General features: G+C 39.1%; 1 protein-coding gene across 1 annotated transcript in view; it reads right to left on the reverse strand.

The window, feature by feature from the left end:
- Nucleotides 1–26,403, reverse strand: part of LOC128660480 (palmitoyltransferase ZDHHC11) — a 238,200-nt gene that overhangs the window by 11,678 nt on the left and 200,119 nt on the right. Inside the window, exon 10 of the mRNA XM_053714347.1 lies at nucleotides 205–286. Coding sequence (XP_053570322.1) covers nucleotides 205–286 — 82 coding nt within the window. The remainder of the gene's footprint in view (nucleotides 1–204; nucleotides 287–26,403) is intronic.

The raw sequence follows: 26,403 nt of genomic DNA on the forward strand, positions 1-26,403 counted from the left end.
AAAGTATTTTAAAATAAAAACACCCTTCAACAGTGTCTTCATAAAATAGAATCATATTATTTTTTAATCGTATCAAATTATATTGGGATATTGGGGTGATCAAGTAATAATATTTATTTTAACACATCATGCGGTTATTTTAATCAGAACTAAGAAAAATTATTATAATTCAAAAGCAGCATAACGGGTACTCAAATATATTACCACAATTGCTGGTCCTCGTATTGCCCATTTCTTTTTTCACATTCACTTTCTTCTTCACGTCTCCCAAATTAGTTGGTAAAATCTAAGATGTAAATTATTAGAATATTAAAGCAACAGTCTACACCAGAATTTTTATTGTTTAAAAAGATAGATAATCCCTTTATTGCCCATCCTCTAGTTTTGCATAACCAACACAGTTATATAAATACACTTTTTACCTCTGTGATTACCTTGTATCTAAGCCTCTGCAAACTGCCCCCTTATTTCAGTTCTTTTGACACACATCCATTTTAGCCAATCAGAGCTTGCTCACTGGAACTCCACGTGCATGAGCACAGTGTTATCTATATGACACACATGAACTAACACCCTCTAGTGGTGAAAAACTGTCAAAATGCCCTGAGAGAAGAGGCGGTCTTCAAGGGCTTAGAAATTAGCATATGAACCTCCTAGCTTTAGCTTTCAACTAAGGATACCAAGATAAAGCAAAATTGGTGATAAAAGACTAGACTGTCCCTTTAAATGGGGAAAGTGCTGTTCAGACAAATATAGTTACAAAACAAATATAACTCAGTAGATTATTTTTTTTTTTTATCAACTGAATTTATGCACATTAAATAGAAGCAATACACATACATAGCCAAATATGTTTAAGTAAATGTTATCACTATTTCAGAAAGAGCTTTTGCAGTGCATGGAGCATACGTACCTATTCCTCATGCACCCTCATTCAAACACTACACATGCTCAGAAAGCATATATTGTGTCAATGATGGCTCAATTTGCATCATGTAGTGTTTGAATGAGATTGTAAGGGACATATGTACATACAGTATGCTCCATGCACAGTAAAACCTTTCACTGAGGGCCCAAAGGTCTTTGGACTGGTAAGATTATTTAAGTACTATTTTCCTGGTGGAATTCTATTAAGCCACTTTTTACCCTTAAAACAGGTGTCTCGCTAAGCGTTATTATCTAAACATCTCCGCTGTTTAGATTTTTTTTTAAAAGCTAAAAGGTGGTGAGGTTGTGACAAAATACGCAATACTTAATACCATAATAGAAAAACACATACATACAAAAATAAAGGCAATTGTAAGATGCTATATGCAAAAAGTAGCGCCATGTGATTTGGTTTTGATGCAGGATTTCATTTTTAAAGTGTGCCCCCTTGCCCACTTCACTATGCACAACAAAGTTTCCCTTTCCACTAGTGAGCCCCATTACTTACTATAGGAGACATCTTGCCATTCACAGGAACTGCCCCTTTTTTAAGATAATTCCACAAAAGCAACCCCTGCGAGGGTTAGCTTGAAAACCATGTATGATCCGGCAAAGTTTAGATAAATCAGGCCTTGAGGGTATTACAAAAATGTGAGGCACATGTGAGTTGTATCTGGAGCAAAACTTACTCACTACAGAATACAGCATTCAATAAGGCAAAACATGAAGGTAAAGATACTACATAAAAATTCTGGAACAACCCAAGTGCATTTTGTTCTATTGGATAACTAGCAGATAGGAACTTCCCATAGTTTAAAGCCACAGTCCAAAGAACAGTTTTAATGAATCCAGGGGTTACTCAAGTGGATGAGAGGCTAGCAAGATAGGGTTTAAGCAAGCTCTATTCACAATCATTTTATGTTATGAGGATGAAAGCTCTTCAAGTTGGAGCCGAATTATAGTCCTCACTACCCTACTAAATTAACTAAAAGTTAAACTAAAGTATAACCAATACTGAGTAGATATCAGAAAAGAAACTACAAACTTCCCATTGACATTACTGAGTAAGATATAAGAAAAGAAACAACTAACTTCCCATTACCATTACTGAGTAGATATCAGAAGATAACAACTAACTTCCCATTAACATTACTGAGTAGATATCAGAAAAGAAACAACAACCTTCCCTTTAACATTAGTGAGTAGATATCAAAAGAGAGACAACTAACTTCCGATTAACATTATTGAGTAGATATCAGAAGATAACAACTAACGTCTCATTATTACTGTAAGATATCAGAAGAGAAACGATTAACTTCCCATTAACATTACTGAGTAGATATCATAAGAGAAACAACTAACTTCTCATTAATATTACTGAGTAAGATATCAGAAGAGAAACAACTAACTTCCCATTACCATTACTGAGAAGATATCATAAGAGAAACAACTAACTTCTCATTAATATTACTGAGTAAGATATCATAAGAGAAACGACTAACTTCCCATTACCATTACTGAGAATATATCATAAGAGAAACTACAAACTTCCCATTAACATTACCGAGTATATATATATATATATATATATTTATATTATTATTCTTTATTTATAAAGTGCAAACAGATTCCGTAGCGCTGCCCATGGGTAATGGAGAAACAATACGATTTTACAAAATTTTACAGACAAATACAGGGGGAATTGAGGGCCCTATTCCCGTGGGAATTTACAATCTAGATGGGTAGGACGATGGGAAACAGGAGGTGGGGACTGCAAAGGTGAGAATGATATTATATATATATATATATATATATGTGTGTGTGTATGTGTGTGTGTGTGTGTGTGTGTGTGTATGTGTGTGTGTGTGTGTGTGTGTGTGTGTGTGTGTGTGTTTTATAAAAAAACAAAAGTCATGATCGAGCAAAATACGAAACAATATTGAAAATATAACAAAATAGTGAATATACAATTAAGAGGTTTCTACATTATGCTGGCATCAGACATATTCTATGTGGAAGATTCCCTTATAAATCAGAACACGTACATTGGAATTCTGTAAACTTATTAACAGAAGTCTGTATGTGGTGCTATACCTTCAGGGCCACCATAACTGGCCCAAGTGAATACATCAAAAAACAAAGTAAGGTAGCACTCAAAAAGATAACTTATTAGCACAAGAGCAATGCTTCGGGGGTCCTGCCCTTTTGTCAAGCTAACAACATATTAAAACACAGAAATTTATTACAAATCTCTAAAAATGGGTGACCAGTCATCAAAGGTTAAGGGCCATGTGCAACATATCCTACTTACACCACTGCATAAATTAAACCCCCAAGATAACTTATTAGCACAAGAGCGATGCTTTGGGGCTCCTGCCATTTTGTCAAATTAACAACATATTAAAACACAGAAATGCACACCACTGCATAAATCAAACCCCCATTCTTATAAGATATATTGAACACCCAATTAAAAACAAAAAGAGTAAAAGGAGGCACCATTTATATATATATATATATATATATATATATATATATATATATATATATATATATATATATATATACACACATACACACACAAAACTCGGAAGGGGACTGCACTCCTAGACCAGACTGGGTACACATCTCATGATCCTGCAACATGCTCAGCCCTGGGTGCTCAGTGGCACTCACAAGAAGCTGTGCCGTCCCCAGAGTCACAGGCAGTTAACCCCAGACAGGTCTGGGTGCAAAAACCATAGGGGAAATTACAAAACAAATTAATACGACAAACAGCTGAGAGCTTGCTAGTGAGTGCAGGGTTTTCTCTAAGATTGAAAGCAAAAATGGAAAGCTTGGTTACTGCATCTGGCCAAATGGGACAAGCCCAGGTACCACGTCAAGGTCCTTTCCAAAAACCTGGGACCCTAAAACAGCCACACAATGCAAGCTCTCAATCCAAACAAACTGGGAACAAGTGAAGGGTGCACAGGCTTATGTAATCAACCCAGTCATATACAAAACATGGAAGGTGGCACTCACAAGAAGCTGTGCTGTCCCCAGAGTCACATGCAGCTAACCCCAGACAGGTCTGGGTGAAAGAACCATAGGGAAAATTACAAAACAAATTAATACAACACACAGAGAAAACCCTGCACTCACTAGCAAGCTCTCAGCCAAGATTAAAAGCAAAAATAGAAAGGTTAGTTACCGCATCTGGCTAAATGGGACAAGCCCAGGTACCACGTCAAGGTCCTTTCCAATACCTGGGACCCTAAAACAGCCACACAATGCAATAAAAATATAAATATATGTCCACATAAGGGGAAGGCTTAACTAGAGATACCGTGAGTAAAGTCAGATTTTTTTTTCTTGTTCAAATGAATGGGAGTCTCTAATAAGGCCTTTAGGGAACATGGAGCTTAATTTCTAAATCCCCTTGGCTTGCTTATATAACAAACCCTTAGCTCTATTGCCACCTCAAGATTTTTTTCTAGCACTATCTATAACTATGAACCTAAGCTGATTAGCCTGATGACCCATTTCTATAAAATGTGCTGGTACTGGAAGGTCACCTGTAGCTTTATTTCTTATTGTAGATTTGTGTTATCAAATCCGATCTTTTATTTTTTGGGTGGTCTCACCTACATAAAGGAGCCCACATGTGTATTTTAATGCATAAACCAATTATGTGGAATTGCAAGTATAGTAACCAGGAATTTTGAATTTTTACCCTGTATAGGGGTAGGAGATAACACCACCTTTAGTGACACTGTTACATTGGGCACAACCCAAACATGGGAAAGTACCATGCTTTGGTGGACCAAAGAAAGGTTGATTTTGGGCATTGTGAGGATTTGTATATAGGGCATGTACCATTCTTCTACCTATAGTATTCCCCTTACTATAAGAGGCCCTAGGGAGATCCCTAAACTCCTGTATCTCAGGACATGTGTCTCATTTCAGAAACCAATTATTTTTAATAATCCCATACATTTTATTACTGATTGTATTATAGGTACTCACAAAGGTCATTCTAGTAGGCCCTAAATCCCCATATTTAAAAGTAGGATTATTTAACTAATTTTTAATATTCTGCAACTCATGTCTATTATAGCCTCTTTTTATAAACTTTTTTATTTGATTTTACCTTTCCTGCTTCACCTCAGACTCAAAGACAATTATATCTATTCGCATAAGTTGCGACTTCGGAACACTCCTAAAGATTCTTTGTGGATTAAAGCTATTTCTATGCAATAAAGTATTTTGTGGTCTGTAGGTTTCACAAACAAATCTGAAAATGGTAATAAATAACAGTAATCTTTTGCAGACAGATGTGTTCTCATCAGTGTCCATGGCAATCAGGGCTCCGCCCTTTTCAGCTGACTTAATAGTTCTATTTTTATCTTGTTTGAAGCCCTTCACTGCATTTCATTTGGAAATTAAACTCCATGTTCCCTATAGGCCTTAATAGAGACTTTAATTTACTCCCATTGATTTAAACAAGAAAACATCTACTGACATTTATTAAGGAATCTCAAGTTGAGCCTTCCCCTTATGTGAATATATAAAAAAAATGGTGCCGCGTTTTACTCTCTTTCGGCCAGATTACGAGTTTTGCGTTATGAGCGGCTCGGTAATAACTTGCAAGTTATTTACACCGCTCACCTTTAATAGCGCTGCTATTACAGGTTTGCAAAAACCTGGCGTTAGCGGGCAATATGGTAGAGTTCAGCTCCATACCGCACTCAAATACCAGCACTGCTTTGAGCTGGTTTTACGTGCTCGTGCACAATTTCCCCGTAGATATCAATGGGGAGAGCCGGGTAAAAAAAAGCCTAACACCTGCAATAAAGGAGCGTAAAGCTCCGTAACGCAGCCCCATTGATTCCTATAGGGAAAGAAAATTTATGTTTACACCTAACATCGTAATATAAACCCTGAGTCTAAACAACCCTAATCTGCCGCCCCCGACATCGCTGACTCCTACATTACACTTATTAACCCCTAATATGCCGCCCTCGACATTGCGGCCACCTACCTACACTTATTAAACCCTAATCTGCCGCCCCCAATGTCGCCGCCACCTACATAAATTTATTAACCCCTAATCTGCCGCCCCCAACGTCGCCGCCGCCACTATACTAAAAGTATTAACCCATAAACCTCTGGCCTCCCACATCACTAACACTAAATAAATATATTAACCCCTAAACCTAAGTCTAACCCTAACACCCCTAACTTTAATATAAAAAAAATAAATCTAAATAAAAATTACTATCATTAACTAATAATTCCTATTTAAAACTAAATACTTACCGGTAGACTAGTTAGTAAATAAATAACTATTTACTAGCTACCTAGTTAAAATAAATACAAAGTTACCTGTAAAATAAAACCTAACATTACACTAAAATTAAATACATTACATTAATTAAATACAATTAACTAAATTACAAAAAAAATAAACACTAAATTACACAAAATAAAAAAGAAATGATCAAATATTTAAACTAATTACACCTAATCTAATAGCCCTATCAAAATAAAAAAGCCCCCCCCAAATAAAAAAAACCTAGCCTAAACTAAACTGCCAATAGCCCTTAAAATGGCCTTTTGCGGGGACTCTTTTACCTGTAAAAAACAGAATTTATGCTTACCTGATAAATTACTTACTCTTACGGTGTATTCAGTCCACGGATTCATCCTTACTTGTGGGATATTCTCAATCCCTACAGGAAGTGGCAAAGAGAGCACACAGCAAAGCTGTCCATATAGCTCCCCTCAGGCTCCGCCCCCCCAGTCATTCGACTGACGGTTAGGAGAAAAAGGAGAACCATAGGGTGCAGTGGTGACTGTAGTTATTTTAAATTAAATTTGAACCTGACTTAAATGTCAGGGCGGGCTGTGGACTGAATACACCGTAAGAGAAAGTAATTTATCAGGTAAGCATAAATTCTGTTTTCTCTTACTAGGTGTATTCAGTCCACGGATTCATCCTTACTTGTGGGATACCAATAACAAAGCTTTTAGGACACGGATGAAGGGAGGGAACAAGTCAGGTCACCTAAACGGAAGGCACCACTGCTTGCAAAACCTTTCTCCCAAAAATAGCCTCCGAAGAAGCAAAAGTATCGAATTTGTAAAATTTGGCGAATGTATGCAGTGAAGACCAAGTCGCTGCCTTACAAATCTGTTCAACAGAAGCCTCATTCTTGAAAGCCCAGTGGAAGCCACAGCTCTGGTGGAATGAGCTGTAATTCGCTCGGGAGGCTGCTGTCCAGCAGTCTCATAAGCCAATCGGGTAATGCTATTCAGCCAAAAGGAAAGAGAGGTAGCAGTCGCTTTCTGACCTCTCCTCTTACCAGAATAGACGACAAACAAGGATGATGTTTGTCTGAAATCTTTAGTTGCTTTTAAATAGAATTTTAAAGCACTAACCACGTCAAGATTGTGTAAGAGTCGTTCCTTCCTAGAAACTGGATTAGGACACAGAGAAGGAACAATAATTTCCTGGTTAATATTCTTATTAGAAACCACTTTTGGAAGAAAACCAGGTTTGGTACGCAAAACAACCTTATCTGCATGGAACACCAGATAGGGTGAATCACACTGCAAAGCAGACAATTCAGAAACTCTTCGAGCAGAAGAAATGGCTACTAAAAACAAAACTTTCCAAGATAAAAACTTAATATCTATGGAATGTAAAGGTTCAAACGGAACCCCTTGAAGAACTGAAAGAACTAAATTTAGACTCCAAGGAGGAGCCACAGACTTGTAAACAGGCTTGATTCTAACTAGGGCCTGTGCAAACACCTGAACGTCTGGTACAGCTGCCAGGCGCTTATGTAACAGAATGGACAGAGCAGATATCTGTCCCTTTAAGGAACTAGCTGACAGACCTTTCTCCAATCCTTCTTGGAGAAAAGCTAGTATTCTTGGAATCCTAACCTTACTCCACGAGTAACCCTTGGATTCACACCAACCAAGATATTTCCGCCATATCTTATGGTAAATTTTCCTGGTGACAGGCTTTCTGGCCTGTATCAGAGTGTCTATAACTGATTCAGAGAACCCACGCTTAGATAGGATTAAGCGTTCAATCTCCAAGCAGTCAGTTGCAGAGAAACTAGATTTGGATGCTTGAAAGGACCTTGAATTAGAAGATCCTGCCTCAATGGCAGTTTCCAAGGTGGGACCAATGACATGTCCACTAGGTCTGCATACCAAGTCCTGCGTGGCCACGCAGGCGCTATCAGAATTACCAAAGCCTTCTCCTGTTTGATTCTGGCTATTAGCCGAGGGAGAAGAGGAAACGTGGAAAGACATAAGCTAGACTGAATGACCAAGGCGCTATTAAAGCATCTATCAATGTCGCCTTGGGAATCCTGGATCTCGATCCGTAAAGGGGAAGTTTGGTGTTCCGACGAAACGCCATCAGATCCAATTCTGGAATGCCCCATAGCTGGGTCAGCTGAACAAAAACCTCCGGGTGGAGTTCCCACACCCCCGGATGAAAAGTCTGACGACTTAGAAAATCCGCCTCCCAGTTGTCTACCCCTGGGATGTGAATTGCAGATAGATGGCAGGAGTGATCCTCCGCCCATTTGATGATCTTGGATACTTCCTTCATCGCTAGGGAACTCTTTATTCCTCCCTGATGATTGATGTCCGCTACAGTCGTGATGTTGTCCGACTGAAATCTGATGAATTTGGCCTCCGCTAGGTGAGGCCATGCCTGGAGCGTGTTGAATATCACTCTCGGCTCCAAAATGTTTATCGGGAGAAGAGATTCTTCCCGAGACCATAAACCCTGAGCCTTCAGGGAGTACCAGACCACACCCCAGCCTAACAGGCTGGCATCTGTCGTGACAATCGTGGATAGGAATATGTAGGTACGCATCCTTTAGATCCACGGTAGTCATATATTGACCTTCCTGGATCATCGGCAAGATTGTCCGAATGGTTTCCATCTTGAAAGACGGAACTCTGAGGAATTTGTTTAGAATCTTTAGATCCAGGATTGGCCTGAAAGTTCCCTCCTTTTTGGGAACTACGAACAGGTTTGAGTAAAAGCCCAGTCCTTGTTCTGCAATCTGAACTGGGTGTATTACTCCCATTTTTAGGAGATCTTCTACACAGTGTAAGAACGCCTGTTTCTTTGTTTGGTCTGAAGACAAACGAGAAATGTGGAATCCTTGAATTCTAGAAGGTACCCCTGAGCAACTATATCCAATGCCCAGGGATCCGGAACGTCTCTTGCCCAAGCCTGAGCAAAGAGAGAAAATCTGCCCCCTACTAGATCCGGTCCCGGATCGGGGGCTACCCTTTCATGCTGTCTTGGTAGCAGGAGCAGGCTTCTTGGCCTGTTTACCCTTATTCCAGCCCTGCAAGGGTTTCCAGGTTGCTTTCGGCTGGGAAGCGTTATCTTGCTTTGCGACAGCGGAGGTTGAAGCAGGTCCGCTCCTGAAGTTGCGAAAGGAGCAAAAATTAGCCTTGTTTTTAGCCTTAAACGGCCTATCTTGTGGGAGGGCATGTCCCTTGCCCCCCGTGATATCTGAAATAATTTCTTTTCAGCTCTGGGCCGAAAAGGGTCTTCCCCTTGAAGGGAATATTTAACAGGTTTTTTTTGGACGACACATCCGCCGACCATGACTTGAGCCAAAGCGCTCTTCGCGCCATAATGGCAAAACCTGAGTTTTTCGCCGCTAGTTTAGCTAACTGGAAAGCGGCATCAGTGATAAAAGAATTAGCCAGCTTTAGGGCATGAATTCTATCCATGACCTCATCGTATGAAGTCTCCCTCTGGAGTGACTCCTCCAGGGCCTCAAACCAAAAAGCCGCTGCAGTAGTTACAGGAATGATGCAGGCAATTGGTTGAAGCAGAAAACCATGCTGAACAAAAATTTTCTTCAGCAATCCTTCCAATTTTTTATCCATAGGATCTTTGAAGGCACAACTGTCCTCTATTGGTATAGTTGTACGCTTAGCAAGTGTTGAAACAGCCCCCTCTACCTTAGGGACCGTCTGCCACGCGTTCCGCCTGGGGTCGTTTATGGGGAACATTTTCTTAAAGATAGGTGGGGGAACAAAGGGTACACCTGGTCTCTCCCACTCCTTAGTCACAATATCCGCCACCCTCTTTGGGATCGGAAATGCCTCAGTGTATACAGGGACCTCTAAAAACCTGTCCATTTTACACAATTTTTCAGGGACCACCATGGGGTCACAATCATCCAGCGTAGCTAAAACCTCCTTAAGCAGGACGCGGAGGTGTTCCAGCTTAAATTTAAACGCTAAGGAATCTGAATCTGCCCGCTGAGAAACTTTTCCTGTATCTGAAATTTCTCCCTCAGACAGACCTTCCCTCACTGCTACTTCTGAGTTTTGTGAGGGTACTACAGATAAATTATCCACAGCGTCTGATTGCTCATCCTCTGTATTTAAAACTGAGCTATCACGCTTTCTTGGAAAAACTGGCAGTTTGGATAAAAATTCTGCAAGGGAATTATCCATTACTGCTGCTAATTGTTGTAAAGTAATAGGGGCCAACGCGCTAGAAGTACTAGGCATCGCTTGTGCGGTCGTAACTGGTGTCGACACATGGGGAGAGGAAGAAGGACTATCCTCATTACCCTCTGTTATAGAATCATCTTGGGCTACATTTTGAAGTGTCACTGGATGGTCTTTAAAATACTTAGACGTTTTAGCACACTTTACACATAAATGCAATGGGGGTACCGCCATGGCTTTTAAACATAAAGAGCAGGGTCTATCTGACGTCTCAGACATGTTTGACAGACTTATACAGCACTACAATACAGAAAAATTCACTTTTTGAAAAAACGTTACTGTGTCTTTAAATAATAAAAAGCACACACTTTTTTCCAAATCACCAAAAAACATTCAATCTTTATGAAAATTTCACCACATGATCCTAATGCTTTGAAATGATTGCACACAAATTTTCAAATCAATTAACCCCTTATTGACCAAACCGGAGCAAATTACAGTAAATAACCGGTTTAACACACTACAGCACGGTGCCACAGTCTTTGCTGCGGCCCTACCTTCCCTTAGGGTTATTTGTAGCAGAAATATAAGCCTCCTTGATGTCCTCCTGCACTCACAGGACTCTACACGTGAAGCTGCATGAAGCTGTTTTGAAAATCAACTGCGCAACTGAGGCGCAAAAATGAGGCCCCCTCCCTCTTCAGTCCAGAGTTATGGGGCCTTCCTGAGTCAGACTAGGCGTCTACTAATATGCCAGGTGTAATAAAAAAAAACAAAAGTGTTTACAATGTTTCAAACACTTGAATAAATATAAGATTCCATTAATAAAATAATCGATTTAGCCCATCACAGTGTCTACCAGTATTTAAGCCCTTAACTGAAGCCATTCTTCTATACTGCGTCTCAGAAAATGGCTTACCTTCCCTCATGGGGATTTCTTTCAGTCTTCTAGCATTACCGGGTCTTGTTAGAAATAAATGACTGAGCATACCTTAAGCAGTTAAGCCTGCAAACTGTTCCCCCCAACTGAATTTCTCCAGTACTCAACAGTCCGGTGTGGGAGCAGCAATGGATTTTAGTTACATCATGCTAAAATCTTTTTCCTCTCAGCAGAAATCTTCATCACTTTCTGCCTCAGAGTAAATAGTACAAACCGGCACTATTTTAAAATAACAAACTCTTGATTGAAGAAAGAAAAACTACAAATCTAACACCACATACTCTTTACCCTCCAGTGGAGATGCTACTTGTTAGAGCGGCAAAGAGAATGACTGGGGGGGCGGAGCCTGAGGGGAGCTATATGGACAGCTTTGCTGTGTGCTCTCTTTGCCACTTCCTGTAGGGATTGATAATATCCCACAAGTAAGGATGAATCCTTGGACTGAATACACCTAGTAAGAGAAAAAAAAATACAAACAACCCCCCAACAGTAAAACCCACCACCCACACAACCAAACCCCCCGAATAAAATCCTATGTAAAAAACCTAAGCTCCCCATTGCCCTGAAAAGGGCATTTGGATGGGCATTGCCCTTAAAAGGGTATTTAGCTCTTTTTCGTTGCCCAAACCCCTAATCTAACCTAACACTAACCCCCGAAGATCCACTTACAGTTTTTGAAGACCGGACATCCATCCTCATCAAGCCGGGAGAAGTCTTCATCCTAGCGGGCAGAAGTCCTCAATGAAGCCAATCAGCCAATAGGATTGAGCTTGCATTCTATTGGCTGATTGGAACAGCCAATAGAATGTGAGCTCAATCCTATTGGCTGATTGGATCAACCAATAGGATTGAAGCTCAATCCTATTGGCTGATTGCATCAGCCAATAGGATTTTTTACCCTTTAATTCCGATTGGCTGATAGAATTCAGCCAATCGGAATTCAAGGGACGCCATCTCGGATGACTTAATTTAAAGGAACCTTCATTCTTCAAGAGGATTCGAAAGAAGAGGATGCTCCGCGCCGGATGTCTTGAAGATGGAGCCGCTCTGCGTTGGAAGGATGAAGATAGAAGATGCCGTCTGGATGAAGACTTCTGCCCGCCTGGAGGACGACTTCTTGCCGCTTGGATGAAGACTTCTTGCCGCTTGGATGAAGACTTCTCCCGGCTTCGTTCAGGATGGATGTCCGGTCTTCAAAAACTGTAAGTGGATCTTCGGGGGTTAGTGTTAGGTTTTTTTAATGGTTTATTGGGTGGGTTTTATTTTTAGATTAGGGACTTTGGGCAATGTAAAAGAGCTAAATACCCTTTTAAGGGCAATGCCCATCCAAATGCCCTTTTCAGTGCAATAGTGAGCTTAGTTTTTTTTAGGTAGGTTATTTGGGGGGGTTGGTTGTGTGGGTGGTGGGTTTTACTGTTGGGGGGTTGTTTGTACTTTTTTTTACAGGTAAAAGAGCCGATTTCTTTGGGACAATGCCCCGCAAAAGGCCCTTTAAGGGCTATTGGCAGTTTAGTGTAGGCTAGGTTTTTTTATTTTGGGGGGGGGGCTTTTTTATTTTGATAGGGCTATTAGATTAGGTGTAATTAGTTTAAATATTTGATCATTTCTTTTTATTTTGTGTAATTTAGTGGGGGGGGGTTAATTTAGTTAATTGTATTTAATTATGGTAATTTATTTAATGTTGGTGTAATGTTAGGTGTTAGTATAACTTAGGTTAGGTTTTATTTTACAGGTAAATTTGTATTTATTTTAACTAGGTAGCTAGTAAATAGTTAATAACTATTTACTAACTATTCTACCTAGTTAAAATAAATACAAACTTAGCTGTGAAATAAAAATAAAACATAAGCTAGATACAATATAACTATTAGTTATATTGTAGCTAGCTTAGGGTTTATTTTACAGGTAAGTATTCAGTCTTAAATAGGTATTATTTAGGTAATAATAGTAAGTTTTATTTAGATTTATTTTAATAATATTAAAGTTAGGGGTGTTAGAGTTAGACTTAGGGTTAGGGGTTAATATATTTATTTAGTGATGTGGGAGGCCAGAGGTTTAGGGGTTAATAACTTTAGTATAGTGGCAGCAACATTGGGGGCAGCAGATTAGGAGTTAATATTTAACTAGTGTTTTCAATGCGGGAGTGCAGCGGTTTAGGGGTTAATATGTTTATTATAGTGGCGGCAATGTCCGTAGCGGCAGATTAGGGGTTAATCATTTTATCTTAGTGTTTGCGATGCGGGAGGGCCTTGGTTTAAGGGTTAATAGGTAGTTTATGGGTGTTAGTGTACTTTGTAACACTTAGTTATGAGTTTTATGTTACAGCTTTGTAGTGTAAAACTCATAACTACTGACTTTCAGTTTAAGGCATGGATCTTGTAGTTATGGGCTGTACCGCTCACTTTTTGGCCAGACAGGCAAACTCGTAATACCGGCGCTATGGAAGTCCCATTGAAAAAGGACTTTTTAAAAAGTGCAGTAGTTACGTTGCGTGACGGCCAAAAAAGTGTGTGGTTCAGCTATACCTACAATACTCGTAATAGCAGCGGTAATGAAAAAGAGCCAGAATGATGCTTTTTCACTCATAACGCAAAACTCGTAATCTAGCCGTCTGTTTTCAATTGGGTGTTCAATATATCTTATAAGAATGGGGGTTTAATTTATGCAGTGGTGTGCATTTCTGTGTTTTAATATGTTGTTAGTTTGACAAAATGGCAGGAGCCCCGAAGCATCGCTCTTGTGCTAATAAGTTATCTTGGGGGTTTAATTTATGCAGTGGTGTAAGTAGGATATGTTGCACATGGCCCTTAACCTTTGATGACTGGTCACCCATTTTTAGAGAATTGTAATAAATTTCTGTGTTTTAACATATGTTGTTAGCTTGACAAAGGGGCAGGAGCCCCGAAACGTTGCTCTTGTGCTAATAAAAGTTATCCTTTTGAGTGTTACCTTGTGCTGTTTTTGAGCTAACTTCCCATTACCATTACTGAGTAGCTATCAGAAGAGAAACAACTAACTTCCCATTACCATTACTGAGTATCTATCAGAAGAGAAACAACTAAACTTCCCATTACCATTACTAAGTAGCTATCAGAAGAGAAACAACTAACTTCCCATTACCATTACTAAGTAGCTATCAGAAGAGAAACAACTAACTTCCCATTACCATCACTAAGTAGCTATCAGAAGAGAAACAACTAACTTCCCATTACCATTACTAAGTAGCTATCAGAAGAGAAACAACTATTTTCCCATTACCATTACTAAGTAGCTATCAGAAGAGAAACAACTAACTTCCCATTACCATTACTAAGTAGCTATCAGAAGAGAAACAACTAACTTCCCATTACCATTACTAAGTAGCTATCAGAAGAGTAACAACTAACTTCCCATTACTATTACTGAGAAGATATCAGAAGAGAAACAACAACTAATTTCCCATTACCATTACTGAGAAGATATCAGAAGAGAAACAACTAACTTCCCATTACCATTACCGAGTATCTATCAGAAGAGAAACAACTAACTTCCCATTACCATTACTGAGAAGATATCAGAAGAGAAACAACTAACTTCCCATTACCATTACTGAGAAGATATCAGAAGAGAAACAACTAACTTCCCATTACCATTACTGAGTATCTATCAGAAGAGAAACAACTAACTTCCCATTACTGAGTAGCTATCAGAAGAGAAACAACTAACTTCCCATTACCATTACTGAGTATCTATCAGAAGAGAAACAACTAACTTCCCATTACCATTACTGAGAAGATATCAGAAGAGAAACCACTAACTTCCCATTACCATTACTGAGTATCTATCAGAAGAGAAACAACTAACTTCCCATTACCATTACTAAGAAGATATCAGAAGAGAAACAGGCAGCTAACTTCCCATTATGGGGTAAGATATCAGAAGAGAAACAACTAAATTAATTTCACAAAAAAATAATAATGGTGTTGTTAACATAACTCTGCAGAGGCAGCTGATGTGTATGTTTCCTGATGTCTTGTTCTAGCATCAGGTTTGAGAGTGGTTCCCATATTTTTATTCTGAGGACCTGCTAAATTTATGTTATTGCTTAATCACTCAATCTCAATAGATTATAGAGTTTTTCAGCTTTAGATTTTAATTTTAATTTGTGAAGCTGGAAATGTTGATACCATAACTCTGGCAAACAATTATGTCTTTTCAGCTAATCAATAGAAAGATAGAAGCCCACATCAGTAAAAAACATAATTTATGCTTACCTGATAAATGTATTTCTCTTGTAGTGTATTCAGTCCACGGGTCATCCATTACTTATGGGATATATTCTCCTTCCCACAGGAAGTTGCAAGAGGATCACCCAAGCAGAGCTGCTATATAGCTCCTCCCCTCACATGTCATATCCAGTCATTCGACCGAAACAAGATAAGAAAGGAGAAACTATAGGGTGCAGTGGTGACTGGAGTTTTAATTAAAATTTAGATCTGCCTCAAAAAGACAGGGCGGGCCGTGGACTGAATACACTACAAGAGAAATAAATTTATCAGGTAAGCATAAATTATGTTTTCTCTTGTTAAGTGTATTCAGTCCACGGGTCATCCATTACTTATGGGATACCAATACCAAAGCTAAAGTACACGGATGATGGGAGGGACCAGGCAGGAACTTTAAACGGAAGGAACCACAGCCTGTAGCACCTTTCTCCCAAAAACAGCCTCTGAAGAAGCAAAAGTGTCAAATTTGTAAAATTTTGAAAAGGTATGAAGCGAAGACCAAGTCGCAGCCTTGCAAATCTGTTCAACAGAGGCCTCGTTCTTGAAGGCCCATGTGGAAGCCACAGCTCTAGTGGAATGAGCTGTAATTCTTTCAGGGGGCTGCTGTCCAGCAGTCTCATAGGCTAAACGTATTATGCTAAGAAGCCAAAAGGAGAGAGAGGTAGCCAAAGCTTTTTGACCTCTCCTCTGTCCAGAGTAAACGACAAACAGGGAAGAAGTTTGACGAAAATCTTTAGTTGCCTGTAAATAGAACTTCAGGGCACAGACTATGTCCAGATTATGCAAAAGTCTTTCCTTCTTTGAAGAAGGGTTAGGACATAATGATGGAACAACAATCTCTTGATTGATATTCCTGTTAGAAACTACCTTAGGTAAGAACCCAGGTTTAGTACGCAGAACTACCTTGTCTGAATGGAAAATCAGATAAGGAGAATCACAATGTAAGGTAGATAACTCAGAGACTCTTCGAGCCGAGGAAATAGCCATCAAAAATAGAACTTTCCAAGATAACAGCTTAATATCAATGGAATGAAGGGGTTCAAACGGAACACCTTGAAGAACTTTAAGAACTAAGTTTAACCTCCACGGCGGAGCAACAGTCTTAAACACAGGCTTAATCCTAGCCAAAGCCTGACAAAAAGCCTGAACGTCTGGAACCTCTGCCAGACGTTTGTGTAAAAGAATAGACAGAGCAGAAATCTGTCCCTTTAACGAACTAGCGGATAAGCCCTTTTCTAAACCCTCTTGTAGAAAGGACAATATCCTAGGAATCCTAACCTTACTCCATGAGTAACTCTTGGATTCACACCAATACAAATATTTACGCCATATCTTATGTTAAATTTTTCTGGTAACAGGTTTCCGAGCCTGTATTAGGGTATCAATAACCGACTCCGAGAAGCAACGCTTTGATAGAATCAAGCGTTCAATCTCCATGCAGTCAGCCTCAGAGAAATTAGATTTGGATGGTTGAAAGGACCCTGAATTAGAAGGTCCTGCCTCAGAGGCAGAGACCATGGTGGACAGGACGACATGTCCACTAGGTCTGCATACCAGGTCCTGCGTGGCCACGCAGGCGCTATCAGAATCACTGATGCTCTCTCCTGTTTGATCTTGGCAATCAGTCGAGGGAGCAGCGGAAATGGTGGAATGGAATGAAGGACACGGCAAGCATTTAGAAGCTTTGACAACCTGGACTCCGTCAGGTAAATTTTCATCTCTATAGAATCTATAAGAGTCCCCAAGAAGGGAACCCTTGTGAGTGGTAATAGAGAACTCTTTTCCACGTTCACTTTCCACCCATGTGACCTCAGAAATGCCAGAACTATCTCTGTATGAGACTTGGCAATTTGAAAACTTGACGCTTGTATCAGAATGTCGTCTAGGTACGGAGCTACCGCTATGCCTCGCGGTCTTAGTACCGCCAGAAGTGAGCCCAGAACCTTTGTAAAAATTCTCGGGGCCGTAGCTAACCCGAAGGGAAGAGCTACAAACTGGTAGTGCCTGTCTAGAAAGGCAAATCTCAGGTACCGATAATGATCTTTGTGAATCGGTATGTGAAGGTAGGCATCCTTTAAGTCCACTGTGGTCATATACTGACCCTCTTGGATCATGGGTAGGATGGTTCGAATAGTTTCCATTTTGAATGATGGAACTCTTAGGAATTTGTTTAAGATTTTTAGGTCCAATATTGGTCTGAAGGTTCCCTCTTTCTTGGGAACCACAAACAGATTTAAGTAAAATCCTTGCCCTTGTTCCGTCCGCGGAACTGGGTGGATCACCCCCATTACTAAGAGGTCTTGTACACAGCGTAGAAATGCCTCTTTCTTTATTTGGTTTGCTGATAACCTTGAAAGATGAAATCTCCCTTGTGGAGGAGAAGCTTTGAAGTCCAGAAGATATCCCTGAGATATGATCTCCAACGCCCAGGGATCCTGGACATCTCTTGCCCAAGCCTGGGCGAAGAGAGAAAGTCTGCCCCCCACTAGATCCGTTTCCGGATAGGGGGTCCTCTCTTCATGCTGTCTTAGGGGCAGAAGTAGGCTTTCTGGCCTGCTTGCCCTTGTTCCAGGACTGGTTAGCTTTCCAACCCTATCTGTAACGAGCAACAGTTCCTTCCTGTTTTGGAGCGGAGGAAGTTGATGCTGCTCCTGCCTTGAAGTTACGAAAGGCACGAAAATTAGACTGTTTGGCCTTAGATTTGGCCCTGTCCTGAGGAAGAGTATGACCCTTACCTCCAGTAATGTCAGCAATAATTTCTTTCAAGCCGGGCCCGAATAAGGTCTGCCCTTTGAAAGGAATATTAAGCAATTTAGATTTAGAAGTCACGTCCGCTGACCAGGATTTAAGCCATAGCGCTCTGAGCGCCTGGATGGCGAATCCGGAGTTCTTAGCCGTTAGTTTGGTTAAATGTACAACGGCATCCAAAACAAATGCGTTAGCTAGCTTAAGTGCTTTAAGCTTGTCCATAATCTCATCCAATGGAGCTGTGCGAATGGCCTCTTCCAGAGACTCAAACCAGAATGCCGCCGCAGCAGTGACAGGTGCAATGCATGCAAGGGGCTGTAAGATAAAACCTTTTCTTAAGGTAACCTTCAAATTTTTTATCCATTGGATCCGAAAAAGCACAACTATCCTCCACCGGGATAGTGGTACGCTTAACTAAAGTAGAAACTGCTCCCTCCACCTTAGGGACCGTCTGCCATAAGTCTCGTGTGGTGGCGTCTATTGGGAACATTTTCCTAAATATCGGAGGAGGGGAGAAGGGCACACCGGGTCTATCCCACTCCTTGCTAATAATCTCTGTAAGCCTTTTAGGTATAGGAAAAACGTCAGTACACACCGGCACTGCATAGTATCTATCCAGCCTACATAATTTCTCTGGAATTGCAACCGTGTTACAATCATTCAGAGCCGCTAATACCTCCCCTAGCAATACACGGAGGTTCTCAAGCTTAAATTTAAAATTAGAAATCTCTGAATCCAGTCTCCCTGGATCAGATCCGTCACCCACAGAATGAAGCTCTCCGTCCTCATGTTCTGCAAATTGTGACGCAGTATCGGACATGGCTCTCACATCATCAGCGCGCTCTGTCCTTAGCCCAGAGCTATTGCGCTTGCCTCTTAATTCAGACAATTTAGATAATACTTCTGTCATAACATTAGCCATGTCTTGCAAAGTGATTTGTATGGGCCTTTCTGATGTACTTGGCGCCACAATATCACGCGCCTCCTGAGCGGGAGGCGAAGGTACTGACACGTGAGGAGAGTTAGGCGGCATAACTTCCCTCTCGTTGTCTGGTGATAATTTCTTTACAGCTAAAGATTGACTTTTATTTAAAGTAACATCAATACATTTAGTACACATATTTCTATGGGGCTCCACATTGGCCTTCAAACATAGTGAACAAGCAGATTCATCTGTGTCAGACATGTTTAAACAGACTAGCAATGAGGCTAGCAAGCTTGGAAAATACTTTCAATAAGTTTACAAGCAATATAAAAGACGCTGCTGCGCCTTTAAGAATCACAAAAAAACTGTCACAGTTGAAATAACAATGAACTAAATCAGTTATAGCAACCACATTTTCACAGTAAATGTATTAAATTAGCAAAGTATTGCACCCACTAGCAAATGGATGATTAACCCCTAAATACCAAAAACGGATAATCAATTAAACAATTTAACGTTTTTATCACAGTCTAACACACTGTCACAGGTCTGCTGTGACTGATTACCTCCCTCAAAAATGAATTTTGAAGACCCCTGAGCTCTCTGGAGACGTCCTGGATCAAGGAGGAAGAAGCAGGAAGACTGTGACTGAATTGTTACTGCGCAAAAAAACGCTAAAATAGGCCCCTCCCACTCATATTACAACAGTGGGAGACCTCAGTTAACTATTTCTATGCAGAAATATACGATAGCCATGTGGAAAAAATCATGCCCCAATAAGATTTACCACCAAAGTACCACACAAAACGATTAACATGCCAGTAAACGTTTTAAACATACATTTTAAAGGTTATGTAGTGTTATCACTAAGCCTGCTACCAGTCGCTTCTACTGCAGTTAAGGCTCATACATTACTTCAGTATTAACAGTATTTTCTCAGTCAAATTCCATTCCTTAGAAAATAACTTTACTGCACATACATTCATCAGCCTGATACCAGTCGCTACTACTGCATTTAAGGCTGTACTTACATTACATCGGTATCAGCAGTATTTTCTTAGTCAATTCTATTCCTTAGAAAAATATTTTACTGCACATACCTCAATTGCAGGGGACCCCGCACGCTATTCCCTTTTCTGAAGTTACCCCACTCCTCAGAATGTGCGAGAACAGCCAGTGGATCTTAGTTACTTCTGCTAAGATCATAGAAAACGCAGGCAGATTCTTCTTCTAAATGCTGCCTGAGAGAAAAACAGCACACTCCGGTGCCATTTAAAATAACAAACTTTTGATTGAAGAATAATTAAGTAAAAAACTCCACACTCCTCTCACGACCTTCCTACTTTGTTGAGGGTTGCACGAGAATGACTGGATATGACATGTGAGGGGAGGAGCTATATAGCAGCTCTGCTTGGGTGATCCTCTTGCAACTTCCTGTTGGGAAGGAGAATATATCCCATAAGTAATGGATGACCCGTGGACTGAATACACTTAACAAGAGAAAGTGTTGTTTCCTGGCTACCCAGACAAGATGAATGCATGGCTGACCCCTCTTGTGTATGCATTATTTTTAAAACCCTTAAACTGTGCACATTCTTCAAATCATCATGTTCTGTGTAATGACAAATTAATCTTAAAGGCATAGGAAAGTAAAATTTAACTTCCATATAATTTTAAAACACTTTTAAATTCACTTCTATTACAAAAACGTTCTTTGTTCCATCTGGATCCTTTGTTGAAAAGAATATGTACATATCCTCAGGAGCATCAGTGCACTACTCTAAGCTAGCTGGTGACAGATATAACAAGCTAGTTTCAAGTAGAGCATTGCTGCTATGGAGTGGATTTAACTATACAAGCAACAGTGCAATAATAAAATGATCCAATATAGTGCCTTTTCTTCCACATATTTATTTTTGATGGGATGCACCAATCCTGCTTTTTTACTTTTAACTGGCTGTTTTAAACACGTATATTACAGCATTTTTCTCACTAGAAAAACAAATTACTCTGGATTCTTACGTAAATTTGAATTTATAAATAATATATTTTCCTGATATTTTACTGATAAAGAAATAGCAAAGGTTAGATTAAGCGCCACGGGAATATACCCTTATACGCGAGGCCTCCTAGCTGGCCTCAAATGAGACTGATAAAAAATGGAAGATGTATAAAGCGCCTGAAGGCTGGGTAATATATATATATATATAAGTCGCAGGTCAAACCAAATATATAGTTTTGCTCCTTAAGACACTACATTGTATAAGTTAAATAAACCTTAAATGTGTGAAAAAAGCCTTAAATTCTGAAATACTTTTTTGGAAGGTCATATTTCATTTATATGTATAATCAGTTGTCAAAAACATTTATTTAAAATATCTATTTTAGATTTAAAAATTTTCAGTGTTTATATCGTGGCTGTTTTTTACTGATGACATCACTTCCGGTTTCGTTAATACCGGAAGTGTGCCAACCAGTTATTATAGTATAGGGATAAGTGAATACCAAGATGAATGATACCAGACCGTTACTATCAGCCGGAAGTGTGATAATGACACTTCCGGTTTCGGTTGTCCATTGTGAATCCTATATATTTAAGTTAAACATCTTATATGGAGCTGACATCATTGATATTAACCAGTTCGTAATCTTTCAGTGACCAGTTGAGGTGTTTAGTACACCATAGGCTAGGAGACCGCCAGACCACCTGACATTGAAATCGTCAAACCGGATGTTTTGAAACGTCACTTCCGGTTACGGCTAATTGGGTAATATTGTCAACCGGAAGTGACGTCGCTTCCGGTTACGGATGGCCAATATTAGTATACAATACCTCTCTGTGACAATATGACATAAACATAACTTAGGGGAATGATAGTAATATTAATAAGAGACATTAGTTAGAGACAATAGTTAAACTGGAAGTGTTAAAAACGTCAAACCGGAAGTGCTAAAAACGTCACTTCCGGTTTCTAACCACATTATGTTATAACAAACCTGACAATCTAATTAGTTTAATATTTGATAACAGGGTGCAAACATTGCTTAACATAATAAACTCACATATATTTGGATAAAAAGTCTATAATAAAATCTGTTAATATAAACCATACAATATGTGAAACCATGTATAAAAACATTAAAAACATAACCAGGATGGTTTTACACTGTTTGATTAGACATTAATATTAAGTGGAAGTATAACAATATATGCAGAATACTGTTTCAATCCTACTAGAGTATGGAAGATAAATGAAATAAATCCACATAAAAAGTAAAATCCACATAAAAAGTACATAGACATTTACTACATCTTGATGCAAACAAAATAAGTAAGATAAAACAAAATAAATTAATTCCCATCAACTGGGATGTAAAAAAATATAAACTGAATTGTTGAGATATCTGCTAAGCGAATGAACCCAGGAAATTGTGAAGCATGTGTAGTACCTAACCATATAAGAATCATATGTGCTCAATAAAACTTCTTAAAAAACTCATAAAAATATATATACAATATATATATATATATATATATATATATATATATATATATATACAATATATATATATATATATATATATATATATATATATATATATATATATATATATTAAGTCCGTTATGGGAATGTACCTAAAACTAAGTTCCTAGTCTAAGATTAAAAATAAATTAGTTATCAGTGATGACCAAGGGAAGAGATAAAAAACGTACGTCTATAGAAAAGGGAGGAAGTGGAGGGGGGCATAATGTGTTGACCAATCCATATAAGAGCAAATAAATGCTATACTACAGTAAGATGACAATCTAAAAACAATAAGATGACAATATAAGGAACAGCATCTGCCAAGATAAAAATGTCATATTTAATAGAGTGCTCATGCGGCCTACAGTATATTGGTCAAACATCAAGATAGGATAAGGGAGCACCTATTGTTAACAGAGAAATTGAATATGGACACTATACTATATAAACATTTCTCAACTGTACACAAAGGAAACATCAAAGACTTGAAATATACAGGCATCCAAAAAGTTAGTAAAAACTGGAGAGGTGGAAATCATGAGAAAAAGCTTTTAACAACAGAATCCAAATGGATATTTCTCTTAGACTGTTTACATCCAAAGGGACTCAATAATAAAGAAGATGTAGCCCATCTATTTTAACATTGAATTTTACCTGTGGGTCCCTTTACACTTATACCCATTTTATATGTTTAATCCTACTAATTTATTTGATCTTATATGGATTGGTCAACACATTATGCCCCCCCCCCTCCACTTCCTTCCTTTTCTATAGACATACGTTTTTATCTCTTCCCTTGGTCATCACCGATAACTAATTTATTTTTAATCTTAGACTAGGAACTTAGTTTTAGGTACATTCCCATAACGGATTTAATATATATATATATATATATATATATATATATATATATATTGTATATATATTTTTATGAGTTTTTTAAGAAGTTTTATTGAACACATATGATTCTTATATGGTTAGGTACTACACATGCTTCACAATTTCCTGAGTTCATTCGCTTAGCAGATATCTCAACAATTCAGTTTATATTTTTTTACATCCCAGGTGATGGGAATTAATTTATTTTGTTTTATCTTACTTAATTTGTTTGCATCAAGATGTAGTAAATATCTATGTACTTTTTATGTGGATTTTACTTTTTATGTGGATTTATTTCATTTATCTTTCATACTCTAGTAGGATTAAAACAGTATTCTGCATATATTGTTATACTTCCACTTAATATTAATGTCAAATCAAACAGTGTAAAACCATCCTGGTTATGTTTTTATACATGGTTTCACATATGGTATGGTTTATATTAACAGATTTTATTATAGACTTTTTATCCAAATATATGTGAGTTTATTATGTTAAGCAATGTTTGCACCCTGTTATCAAATTAAACTAATTAGATTGTCAGATTTGTTATAACATATTGTGGTTAGAAACCGGAAGTGACGTTTTTAACACTTCCGGTTTAACTATTGTCTCTAACTAATGTCTCTTATTAATATTACTATCATTCCCCTAAGTTATGTTTATGTCATATTGTCACAGAGAGATATTGTATACTAATATTGGCCATCCGTAACCGGAAGTGACGTCACTTCCGGTTGACAATATAATCCAATTAGCCGTAACCGGAAGTGACGTTTCAAAACATCCGGTTTGATGATTTCAATGTCAGGCGGTCTGGCGGTCTCCTAGCCTATGGTGTACTAAACACCTCAACTGGTAACTGAAAGATTACGAACTGGTTAATATGAATGATGTCAGCTTCATATAAGATGTTTAACTTAAATATATAGGTTTCACAATGGACAACCGAAACCGGAAGTGATGTCATTATCACACTTCCGGCTGATAGTAACGGTCTGGTATCATTCATCTTGGTATTCACTTATCCCTATACTATAATAACTGGTTGGCACACTTCCGGTATTAACGAAACCGGAAGTGATGTCATCAGTAAAAAACAGCCACGATATCAACACTGAAAAAATCTAAAATAGATATTTTAAATAAATGTTTTTGACAACTGATTATACATATAAATGAAATATGACCTTCCAAAAAATTATTTCAGAATTTAAGGCTTTTTTCACACATTTAAGGTTTCTTTCCCACAATACATCCCAAACAGGAAGTGGGTGGTCCAAAAAGTGATGGTTTTGGCGCCAAAATGTTTTATTGCTTACCCTATATAAGACGATTTGTGTTAATCAAATGTATGTCTTGAAAAAGGCCTTGCAGGGGCCGAAACGCGTCGACAGTGGGTAAGCACATTTTCAATAATTCCATTTTAATTTGTATGGTCTACACTATGTTATTTTATTTTTTATAGGACACTTCTACACTAATTTTAAAGACACAGACTACTACTAGGATCACATTTGGAGGATTTGTGTAATTTTTGGGCTTTTTGTTATTTACAATTATCACAATTTTTTCACATTTTTCAGAATTTTTTCATTTTTTAACATATTCTTGATTTTTTCACCTTCTTCATCCCACCACATCAGCTTCAGCATCATCTATTTTGGATCCAAAGACTATATCTAGTGACTTATTGACACAAAGTTGGGACATTTTGGACACTTTATTTTTGTTAGAGATTAATTGGATATTTATTGGATTTTATTCGATCTGGGATTTCCCATCCATATTGTACCACTGTTTATATATATATATATATATATATATATATATATATATATATATATATATATATAAACTAGTACTAAAGCCCGTATACACGGGCCATTTTTTGCAGTACAGCGGTCCCACCCCTTGCTCTCTCCCCCTCTCTTTTGCTCTCTCTTCCCCCCTCTCTTTTGCTTTCTCTCCCCCCTCTCCTTTGTTCTCTGTCTCCCCTCTTTTGCTCTCTCTCCCCTCTTTTGCTCTCTCTCTCTCCCCTCTTTGGCTCTCTCCCTCCTTTCTTTTGCTCTCTCTCCCCCCTCTTTGGCTCTCCCCCCCCTCTTTGCCCCCCCCCCCTCTTTGGCTCTCTCTCCTCTTTTGCTCTCTCTCCTCTTTGGCTCTCTCTCTCCCCTTCTTTGGCTCTCTCCCCCCCCCCTTTGGCTCTCTCCTCCCCCCCTTTGGCTCTCTCCTCCCCCCCCTTTGGCTCTCTCCTCCCCCCCCCTTTGGCTCTCCCCCCCCTTTGGCTCTCTCTCCCCCCGTTTTGGCTCTCTCCCCTCTTTTGCTCTCTCTCCTCTTTGGCTCTCTTTCCTCTTTGGCTCTCTCTCTCCCCCCTCTTTGGCTCTCCCCTCCCCTTTGGCTCCCTCCCCTCTTTTGCTCTCTCTGTCTCCTCTTTGGCTCTCTCCCCCCTCTTTTGTTCTCTCCCCCCTCTTTGGCGCTCTCCCCCCCTCTTTGGCTCTCCCCCCCCCACTTTGGCTCTGCCCCCCCCTCTTTGGCTCTCTCTCCCCCCTCTTTGGCTCCCCCCCCTCTTTGGCTCTCCCCCCCCCTTCTCTTTGGCTCTCTCCCCCCCCTTTGGCTCTCTCCCCCCTCCCCTTTGGCTCTCTCCCCCCTCTTTGTCTCTCTCTTCTTTTTGGCTCTTTTTCCTCTTTGGCTCTCTCT

Source organism: Bombina bombina, chromosome 5 (genome assembly GCF_027579735.1).
Source record: "Bombina bombina isolate aBomBom1 chromosome 5, aBomBom1.pri, whole genome shotgun sequence".
NCBI classification, from domain to species: Eukaryota; Metazoa; Chordata; class Amphibia; order Anura; family Bombinatoridae; genus Bombina; species Bombina bombina.